We start from the raw sequence: 10,708 nt of genomic DNA, 5'->3' as shown, positions 1-10,708 counted from the left end.
ACCCTGGGGGGGGGGTGGTTTCTTGCTTTCTCTCTGGTGAGTACATGCATCCTATAGCAAACTAAAAGCTATTCTGTAACTACCAATACATTTAGAGTCTAGAAAATCAAAAACTTTGAAGACAAAAATCACCTGTTACTTGGGGCTAGCAGGTGGCATGGTGGTTTAGGGTGCCGGATTCCCATGTGGCCGACTGTGGTTCGAGTCCCGGACCTGGTGTCTTGCTTTCTTGCTCTCCCTCTCTCTCTGTCTTTCTCTGGTTGAATTAAAAAAGTAATAATTAAATAAATAAACATTATTATTATTTTTGGAGAGGTTTTTGCTATAGGGTGCGTGCACTTGCCAGAAAGACAGATAGAGAGAGATAGAAAGCAAGAAATCACCCCCCAGGGGGATGGCCACGACACAATCTCTTCTCCATTCTCCTCTTAGGATCTTGGGCACTCACGCACAAGCGCCTGGTGTGAGTTGAAGCCACTGGGTCCGGGACTTGAACCGCAGTCAGCTACATGGGAGTTCAGCGACATAGCCATTATGCTAACTGCTGGTCCCTATAAATAAACAATTATTTTTTAAAAGACACCTGTTACTTAACCTACACAGATGATTTGATGGCATTTGTTTACACCTTTGATGCTTGTATACACGGGAACATACAAAGGTGGCATCACTCATGATAAGTAGTTGGCCTCCATGTTCAAATATTATATTAAAATGGTTTTCCTTCAACTTTATAATATTTTTCAAAAATACTTACTGCAATATGGGGATGGTCCATATTTTAGCTATTACAGTTGTTTCTTATTTTATAAAATTTTTTTTTCTTAAGAAAGATTTTTGCTATAGGGCACATGTACTCACCAGAGAGACAGAAGCCAGAAATCACCCCAGAGGGAATGACCTCAGTCCTCTAGGGATTTTGAGCACATGCACACACATGTGCCTGGTGTGTCTTAAGCCACCAGGTCTGAGACTCGAACTGCAGCTGACTATGTGAAAGTCCAGCGCTGTAACCATGACACCATCTGCTGGTCCTTGGGTTGTTTCTACTATCTTGAATTTCAGGATAGCTCTGCTGTAGTCATGCCAACTCACATGGCTCTTCCTCTGAGGAGACCCTGTATTGTACCTTGTCCTTGAAGTCATCCTGAGCCCTGAGCCCAGCAGGCTGTGATTTATGACAGGAATAAGTGTTGGCATGCACAGCCTTTGAGGTCTGAGAAAGGCAGCCAGAAGTGAGAGGCAGGCTTTAGCCTCCCCCACCTACAGAGCACCCTGATTTGTGATGTGCTTTGGTTCCACAAGCTGGAGACACTGGGTGAGGGGACAGGAAATTCGAGTCCCATGACACCTCAGGGACATGCTATCCACCTCCAGGCTGGGACACAGTTGGCCTCAGGAGTTTTTCACAGAACATGGCATCATGTGTATCTGGGCATGGTCACTGCGGGCAGCCCGGCCCTTACCTGCCTGGATGCGTGTGGCGGCCCACCTCTGCCTCGCCTGCTTTCGGCGTCGGTGTCGCCTCCAGCCAGCCTGGATGCAGCAGGCGCACTGTTCCAGCACCTGGGCACGCCCGCGTTCCAGAAGCTCCAGCTAGGGGAAGGGACACCCACTGAGGCCCTCAGCCTCTCCTCCCCTGTGTGAGGGGCCCAGGCCCCGTCCTGTGAGGACAGCAGGCAGCTGGCTCCTCTGACCGCCTCGGCCCCACCCCAGCTTACCGTGGAGTCAGTCATGAACACCTTGGTCCTGCCACAGTGCACTGGGGCTGCTGTGGCCCCAGCTGGGTCACCTGGTGTGGCTGCTGCCTGAGTCAGACCTGGCAGTGTGTGGAGGATGTCCTGGACAAGAGGCTGCAGCATGGCCTCCTTGGTGTGTACAGGCCACTCTGGGGGACAGGAGACAGGTGCTCCATCAATGCTTGTCATCTCCACCAGCTTCTGTGGCCACAGGAACTGGCTTTGGCCTCCCGCACTCTGCAGGCCACTTTCCTACTACTCTTGCCTCTCACCATTTCTTCCTCCTTCCCTTCCTGAGGAGAGGCCTGGGGCAGCCCCTTTGTCCCTCAGGTCCCTGGGTTCCACACCCTCCATTGTCAGGGGTAATGCACAGGCTGGCAAAGGTCCTTGTGACCTGGGAGAGTGATTCCTCCAGCCCAGGAGCCTAGGCTGTTCTCTTCACTCTCCGCCACATTGGGAAAGGGGGGCACACCCAGCCCTGGGAAGGCCCATCAGGTCCCCTTGCCTGCCCTCCATATCTAGCAGGGTAGGCTCTGTCAAGGGAGGGTTTACCTGAGGGCTTGGACCACCCTGAGTTGCTCAGGTCCTCTCTCTGGAGACAGAGGCGGCCAGGGAGGTGCCGGAGATGAGAAGCAGCAGCCAGATCAACAGGGCCAGAGCAAGAGACCCAGAGCAGGACAGCAGAGCAGAGAGGAGATAGAAAGCAGAAAGGGTGAAAGGGAAGTGGCAGAACTGCCCAGAAATGGAGGAAGACAAAGCGGAGTTGTCTCCACAGGGTCTGCTGGCTCCCGTGGTAAGGCTGGCTGGGCTGGGGTCCTGCCGAGCGGGACCCCCTGTCCCTCTGCCCTCACACGTGGCACATTTGGTCTTTTCTGAGTCTGTTTCCACCACTGAACCATGAACCAGAGGGCAGGGCTGAACCCACAGCCCCTGGCCTTGAGATGGCATGGGGCAGATGCTCAGTAAACTGAGTGCACTCACCAGAGCGCCCCGTGGCAGGATGTGGGTCGTGGGTGCCAGGGGATGTGCGAGAGTGGAACCTTCTGAGTAACTTGTACCGTTCCACAAAGTTTTGGTGAGAGACCCTGGAGACAAAGCAGGCAGAAGAATGAGCTCATTTGTGAACAAGCACATGCTCTGGGCTCAGCAGGACTTACGTAACGTGCGAACAGCCCAGCCCTGCACTGCCATGACCCGCTGGACAGCCCAACACACAGTGGGAAGCCCATGGGGACCATCTTGAGTTGAGTCAGCTCTCCCTGCTGCCTTGGTCTGCTACACTCTGCAGCCTGTCTCCTGCACTCCTGCCACACCAGCTTGGCCATGGCTCCCACCTGACTTCTGATCCTACTGCCTCCCCTACGTCACAGTAGCATGTCTCTAAACAGTGCCTGCACTTCCTCCTCCCAGTTGCGGTCTGCAGTCTTCCCAAGTCTGGCTTATGTCCCCAGTGCTACACTGTTGTGGCTCTTGTCACTTCCTGGTCTGGACTGCTGTCCCCTCCAAATCTTATAGGTGGGCCTCTTCCTGTTAGTCTGTCTAGTGGCATTATTTCTTCCCTAGCACTGATGACACTTTTTACCTATTTTTCTTGTTTCTACAGGAAAGTTTGCCCCAATAGGGCAGGTCACCTTCCTTACTCACTGATAGGTTGCCAGACACAGTGCTGGGTATAGACCAGTGCACAGTAAGTGAAGGGACAAATGAAGGGGCATGTGCCTTCAGTTCCAGGTGACTCACGGACCCGCCTTTCTCTTCATCTCCAGGTCCTGCTCTGGGTTGGCAGGCTCTTGTCTGGCCCAAGTCCTAGGTTCCAGCCTGGCTTAGGCCTTGCCCCCTGCAGTGACCAGACTCACTCACCGGATGGGGAAGCCAGCAGCACTGATGTGAATGGTCTCCACGAGGCCACAGGCCTCCAGCTGGCTGAGGACCTGCAAGGGTGGGCAGACAGGCAGTCTAGAGCCCCCAGGCCAGACGAGCCATTCCTCTTGACTTTCTTCTCAGCCCTAGTCAGGGGGAGCTGTAGGTTCTCCTGAGGCTTGGCTGATGGGGTATATTGTTTGGACAGTAAGATATCAAGGGACCTTTGGGGAAAAATCCCCCTTCTAGAACAGGTCCTGGTCCCAAGCCCCCCTTATGTGATGCACAACTTCCGACATGGCCAGGCAAGGGATGTATTTTTGGCCATCTCTTCACTTTCTCTGTGCAGACTCACTGCTTCCCAGTGCAGCCCAAATGAATTTCTAGTTTTGTTTTTATTCTTTGCAGCAGAAGTGGTTCAGAGCTGTGGATATATACCATCCAGCCAAGTTATCCTGGCTACAAACCCAAGCTATGTCTACCAGGTGACTGTGGGACACTTCAGCGCTGTCCAGACTCGTACCTCATCCACATCCCTCAGAGTCTGATCCCTGAGTAAAGGGCAGCTGCTGGCCACAGATTGCTTTTGTGCAAATTACTAAACAAAACAATACAAATCACAAATTACAAAAAACAGTACCTCCAGTCAGAATTAGCCACATTGTGCACAGACTGTAAGGTGACACAGACTTTCAGCTATTCTCAAAAGATCCCCATTATCTGGGTGTTTCAGTCTCTCCTTAAGGTACATGGTTTGGTGAGTGGAGAACAGGACACGTAGGAGCCTGTTCCCCTCCTTGGCTAGGTCTCCAGGCATTGCACAGATCACACAACTGCCCTGTCATTTTAGGGGAGAGAAGCCCTCCCTAATGTCAGGCCCAGCCTGAGAGCCCCGCTCTGGTCCCTCCACCTGGAGCATGCCCTGACCTGTGGGGCTTTGGTCAGATGGCGCTTACAGCCTTGGCCCAGTGTTGATTACCTCTTCCTGGAGGAAAGTCTGTGCTTGCCCTTGGCTGTTAGGTTTGATGCAACGAATGTAGTGGGGCGTGGTGCTGTGCAGGACCTGCAGGAGCTGCTCCAGGGAGGCCTGCAGATGGGAGGGATGGTGAGGTCAGGCAGGAGTTGGGGCTGCCCAGCGCCATTGGTGAGGCCCTGGTTACTGACTACATCAGACACCTCCAGCCCCCAGCTCCCCTAGGACCAGGGAGACCTTATACACTTGTACAGAGCATGCCCAGAGCATACTCCTTTGCCGACCTCTGCCTCCAGGGATCCTTCTGGACCTCTGACCTTCACATGTTGATCTCCCTGCAGCTAGTCTCATCCTCCTCCCGTCCTCCTCAGAGCAATCTTTCTCTCTTGCAGAGAACTATCTCCTAAGTCTGTGCCTCTCACCCAGGCGAGACCTGTTGTTATTAAGCCCGTCCTATATGTGGGAGGCTATGCCAGGGGCCGTGTACATCCGTCTGCTGTCTCAGTTCAGTGTAAAGGGCCCACCAAACTGGTTTCCCAGAGTGCACCCTCAGGAGGTGATGATAAGCTTAGTGCTATGGTTTGAATACTGGATTGTCCCCCAAAGGTTCGTGTTTGGGAATTTGGTCCCCAGTGTAAGAGTTGTGGGAGGTTGTGAGAATGTTAAAAAGGGATGCCTAGTGGGTGGTGACTGGATCATGGAGGCATAGCTCTCATGGATTGATTAATGCTGTCTTGTACAAGACCAAGTGACTTAACTTCCATGAGAAGGGGTTAGTTCTCAAGAGAACAGGTTGCTGTAAAAAGAAAATGGCTGTCCCAGGTCTCTGACTCTGCGCATGCCTGCCAACCTCTCTGCCTCTTCCGGTCATGTTGTGTTGCCAGCCCACATCTTTGGACTTTCCAGCCACCAGAACCATAAGTCAAGTAAACTTTAATATCCATATGTATATGTAAGTGTGTGTGTGTATCTATACATACACACACACACACACACACACACTTAATTTCTTTCTTTCTTTTTTTTTTTTTTGAGAGGTTTTTGCTATAGGATGTGTGCGCTCACCAGAAAGAGACAAAGAGACAGAAAGTGAGAAATCACCCCCCCGGAGGGATGGCCACGCCGCAATCCCTTCTCCATTCTCCTCTCGGGATCTTGGGCATGCACACACACACGCCCGGTGTGAGTTTAAGCCTCCGGGTCCAGGACTTGAACTGCGGTCGACTACGCGAGAGTCCAGCGACATAGCCATTATGCTAACTGCTGGTCTCTAATTTCTTTGTTTTTTAAATAAATCACCCAGTCTCCGGTATTTCTATGAGCAACACAGTAGTGCGCTGAGACACTGAGGCCTGGTGGATGGAGAGGGGTAAACTAAAAGTAGCATGGTGTGTGCAGTCGCGAGGTGACAGATCTGCTCCAGTGGAAAGCAGGGCCTGAGCAGGAGCTAGGGCTGAGAAGGGGCCAGGTCCCAGAGGTCCATGAACTCCTGTTCTGTGACCACCCTTTCAGCAGAGTGAGCGGCCCCACTGCAGCCTGTAGTACCATTACACCGGTTTTCTGTCTCTGCCCTTCACACTGAAACACCCGCTGTGGGGGGAAACTGGACCACATCTCTTTGACTCCATAGTGCTTCCAGTAAACAGCATCAGCATTAAAAAACATGTATGAGATTGAGCAGTGAACTGAACACCTCACATTAGCACTCCAGACTCACCTTGAACTTGGACACCACGGTCAACACGGGGGCCCTGCTCTGACCAGCTGGCTCCTCCTGGGTCTTCTCTTCGGGGTTGGTAGGGAACAGCACCATGAGCAGGGGGTCCTGAGATTGCTGCAGCAGCCTGGTCAGCTCAGGGGGCACAGGGTCCTACTGGGAGAGGGCAAGGGGGCAGGTGAGAGCAGGTGGCCTGCTACCCTCTCCACCCAAGCCCCCAGAGGGTGAGGCTTCCAAGGACAGGAGAAGAGCTGGTCTGCTGGATGACCAGACACTTGGAGCTCCATGGGTCACGGCCAGGTGGGTCATGCTTGATTAGCAGAGACCTTGGACAGATGGGCCCAGATGGTCACCCTGGATTCTGGGAAGATGTCCGAGGGGGAGCGGATGCACGATGGGAGCTCCTGGGTGTGTAGCATCAGGCCCCCAGGCTGCAGCCCAGTGCTTGCCTTGTTCTTCTCCACCAGGCCTGCCGTGTGGTACCGCACAGGCCCTGCGTAATGCACCACCACGAAGCTGGGCTCTGGGCTGAGCCTGTTGTGGCCCAGGCAGGGGCTGCCGGCCAGGGCACTCTCGATGCGCGTCTGGAGCTGGGGATTGAGGCGGCATTCCTGTGGGGTGGCAGCAGGCAGTCAGCCCCAATAATGAGAGGGTCTCACCACAGCCCCTGCCATCCCCACCCTGTGGCTCCCACAGACAGTGGGGTGGCAGCAGGCAGTCAGCCCCAATAATGAGAGGGTCTCACCACAGCCCCTGCCATCCCCACCCTGTGGCTCCCACAGACACCACAGTGACTCCCACAGACAAGACAGTGACCCCGACAGGGAAGAGGTACAGAGGCTAGCTAACCCATCTGGCAGATAAGGAGAAGCAGGCACAGAGGGGTCAGGATGGTCATCAGGGCCCCAGGAAAGCTCAAAGGGCACTTGTGCTCAGCTGACATAGCTAAGCCTCCCACCTCGTTGATGAGGGAGCAGATGCTGATGGGGCTCCCCTCGATGAGATCCAAACAGGTCTGGTTGTCCTGGTAGTTGACAAATGACCACTCCAGGCCCTCAGCTGCGTATTCCTCCTAGGGGCAGATGTGGGAGAGAAGCAGTCTCGATGGGCCATCCAGGCCGGCCTCAGCACCACAGCACATTCCAGAAAAGCATCCAAGGGGAACAGGTTATCAAAACATCCCCCTGTACCCCATATATACAGTTATCTTATTGTTATTTTGTTCAGTTTTGCCAGAGGGCATTTGTACTTGCTGGAGAGAGAGAGAAGAGAAGAGAAGTGAAAATCACTCCCCTGGGACGGGTGGCCATGCTGGCCATCTCTTTTCCATTCCTCTTGGGATTTTGGCACACACGCACATGTTCCTGGCCTATTTTCCAGGCTGCCTGGTCTGGGACTCAAACCACAGAGTCAGCCACTGAGATTTAGGCCTTAACTACCATACCACCTGCTGACCCATGGTTACCAATTTTAAAAAAATAATTATTAAATTTTATTTATTCATTCATTTACTTTTAATTTGATAGAGACACAGAGAGAGGGGAGGAAGGAGTGAGAAAGCAAGCCACCAGGTCTGGGACTTGAACCATGGTCAGCCATGTGGGAGTGTCCAGCGCCTTAACCACCATGCCACCTGCTGGTCCCCTACCAATTTCTTTTTAATTGCCAGAGGGAACCTACTGGCCAGAGAGATCGGGAGAAAACACTCCCCAATGAGGCTCGATAACACTGCAGTCCCTTCATTTCTCCATCCCATTGGAATTTTGGGCACACACATGTGCCCAGTGTGTTTTCAAGCCACTAGGACCAGGATTTGAACCATGAGGTTGGCCACCACTAGGGTAGAGGGCCAGCTCCATATATACAATTACTATTTGTCAATTAAAATTAAGAAAGGGGCAAGCAGGCGGCATTGGTGGTTAAGGCACTGAACTCCTATATGGCCAACCTCAGTTCAAGTTCTGGACCCGGCAGCTTGAGAATCACACCGGGCACATGTGCATGTGTGCTCAGGATCCTGGGAGAGTAAAAAAGGAGGGGACTGCGGCGTGGCCATCCCACCTAGAGGGTGATTTCTCTCTTTATCTCTCTCTGGTGCGTACACTTGGTATGTGTCTATGGTAGAAACCTAAAAATAACTTGAACAGCAACAAACTAAAACAAAAGGCTATACCAGTCAGAACCTGAGCCCGCTGGGCTGGAAAGCCAGGAAGAAATAGCGGATGCAGGGCAAGACCCCTCCCCACCTCCCCCCTGCCTCACCTGCTGAGCCCTGAGGTAGTGTGCCACGAAGTGCTGCTGCAGCTTCTCATTGGCATAGTTGATGCACAGCTGCTCCAGGCTGTTGTCAGGAAATGACTCAAATCCGTACACATCCAGCAGCCCTGGGAGGACGGAAGAGAACCCATGGGCCTGCTGAGGGAGTGGGTGGAGGCCAGGGACTGCAGGAACCTAGGCAGCCTGGGGATGAGGCTGAGTGTGATGCCAAACAGTGGGTGGCAGCACCTCTTCCACCCTGTGCCCTCCACCCAGAAGGGTCCTCAGCTCCACCCCATCCCCCTCAGAGTAGGCAGAACAGCTTAATGAGGTGTGAGGGGCAGCTCGGGGCAGCAGGTGCATTTCTGAGTCTGAATTCTGGTTCTGCTAGGCCCCTCCTGAGCGGAAGCCGAGTCCCAGGGAGCATTTTCCGTGTCAGATCTTAAGTGTACAGGCCTTGGTCTCCAGCCTGGTTGGTGCCTAGGACCCCGCCATCCCGTGAACAAACTAAACTGCACTGTACTTTTAAGCTTTGCTGCCTTCCCTACCCAGCTGTCCCACCCAGAGTTAAAACCACGTTGACCTCAGTCATGTCCCCCAAGTCCCTTCTCATCTAGCCCTTCCACCCATCCCTCACTGCTGTCCTGTGATTGCAGCTCAGTCTCCGGGGAAGAAAAGGGACCCTTATAGACAAGGCTCCTTAGGTCTGTCTGGAGAGCTGCAGATGGGTCGGACTGGGCCCTGGAGAACCAGGATTTCACCCAGTCACTTGTAGGTGATAGAAGAGACAGGGGCTGGAGGGAAGGGAAAGAAGCTGCCCAGAGTCACCCAGTGGACAGGGCCCCTGCCTCTCCCTCCAAGGGTCTGTTGCTCCTTTCTGGGTGCTCTCAGGAGGGCGAGCCCCTGTTACCTATGAAAGTGGTCCAGGAGTCAGGGTCTGCACAGATGCTGCTGTTGATCACCGACACCAGCCAGTCAAACAGCCTGTGAGGGGAGAGGTGGGCTCTGGTGAGAAATGGTTAGGCTGAGCCTGAGGGCTGGCAATGGTGCCACATTGCCTGGAGGGCCCTGTTCGCTGAGCCTGACAGATCAAAGGCCAGTTCCCCCCTTGCTTCCTGCCCATCTTGTTTTGACCTACTGCAGGTGTAGGCTGAACCTGGGTGTACCCAGCAAGACTGACACAGGACCAGTGAGACTCCTGGGCTAGGTGGGGAACAGGTCTGTTAGTCATGTGACCTGACACCCAGCTAGGTCCCTGACCAGAGAGGGCTGAGCAGTAGGCTCTTTACTTCTGTAAAGAATTAAGTTCAGGGACCAGCAGTTGGCATAATGGCTAGGTCGCCGGACTCCCATGTAGTCGACTATGGTTCGAGTCCCGGACCCAGAGGCTTAAACTCACGCTAGGTACGTATGTATGCGTGCCCAAGATCCCAAGAGGAGAGTGGGGAAGAAGGGACTGCGGCGTGGCCATACCCCCAGGAGGTGATTTCTTGCTTTCTGTCTCTCTCTGTCTTTCTGGCAAGCTCACGTGCCCCATGGCAAAAACCTCTCAAAAAAAAACCCCTAAAAAAAAAAAAAAAAAAAAAGAATTCAATTCATTAAATTTCTCTAAAACATTCTACCTATGGAACCCAGAGCTTTCTTTCTTACAATTTTGTCTTTTTCTTAAAATAATTATTTGGGGACCAGCAGTTAGCATAACGGCTATGTCGCTGGACTCCCACGTAGTCGACCATGGTTCGCGTCCTGGACCCGGTGGCTTAAAACTCACGCCGGGCACATGTGCATGCGTGCCCAAGATCCTGAGAGGAGAATGGAGGAGAAGGGATTGCGGCGTGGCCATCCCCTCTGGGAGGTGATTTCTCGCTTTCTATCTCTCTGTCCTTCTCTGTCTGTCTGACGAGTACACGCGCCCTATAGCAAAAACCTCTCCAAAAATAAATAATAATAATTATTTGACTTTATTTATTTATTTTAATTTGACCAGAGAGAGAGTGAGAAAGCAAGCCGTCAAACTGTAGTAGGCCATGTGGGAGTCCAACAGCCTTAACCACCATGTCACCTGCTGGCCCCACAATTTTTTCTTAAATTAATTGTTTTGCAGCTTTTTAAAATCAGTAAATAAAAGGGATTTTCTTTTTTTTTTTTTTTTTGAAGAGAGAG

At 52.7% G+C, this 10,708-nt stretch overlaps 2 protein-coding genes across 3 annotated transcripts in view; one reads left to right on the top strand and one right to left on the bottom strand.

The window, feature by feature from the left end:
- The window catches only part of PIGW (phosphatidylinositol glycan anchor biosynthesis class W), a 37,291-nt gene that overhangs the window by 4,040 nt on the left and 22,543 nt on the right, over positions 1-10,708 (top strand). The window lies entirely within an intron of this gene.
- MYO19 (myosin XIX) overlaps positions 1-10,708 on the bottom strand; it is a 31,963-nt gene that overhangs the window by 3,586 nt on the left and 17,669 nt on the right. For both annotated transcript variants that reach the window (XM_014590124.2, XM_006154452.3), the window contains exons 13-22: positions 9,456-9,529; positions 8,552-8,673; positions 7,248-7,361; positions 6,739-6,900; positions 6,290-6,442; positions 4,579-4,686; positions 3,600-3,670; positions 2,721-2,824; positions 1,722-1,888; positions 1,467-1,596 (exon numbers count right to left, since the gene is read on the bottom strand). In XM_014590124.2, coding sequence (XP_014445610.1) covers positions 1,467-1,596; positions 1,722-1,888; positions 2,721-2,824; positions 3,600-3,670; positions 4,579-4,686; positions 6,290-6,442; positions 6,739-6,900; positions 7,248-7,361; positions 8,552-8,673; positions 9,456-9,529 — 1,205 coding nt within the window. The remainder of the gene's footprint in view (positions 1-1,466; positions 1,597-1,721; positions 1,889-2,720; positions 2,825-3,599; positions 3,671-4,578; positions 4,687-6,289; positions 6,443-6,738; positions 6,901-7,247; positions 7,362-8,551; positions 8,674-9,455; positions 9,530-10,708) is intronic.

The sequence above is a fragment of the Tupaia chinensis genome, unplaced genomic scaffold, assembly GCF_000334495.1.
Source record: "Tupaia chinensis unplaced genomic scaffold, TupChi_1.0 Scaffold000407_4, whole genome shotgun sequence".
NCBI classification, from domain to species: Eukaryota; Metazoa; Chordata; class Mammalia; order Scandentia; family Tupaiidae; genus Tupaia; species Tupaia belangeri.
This window is presented reverse-complemented; position numbering and strand designations above follow the sequence as displayed.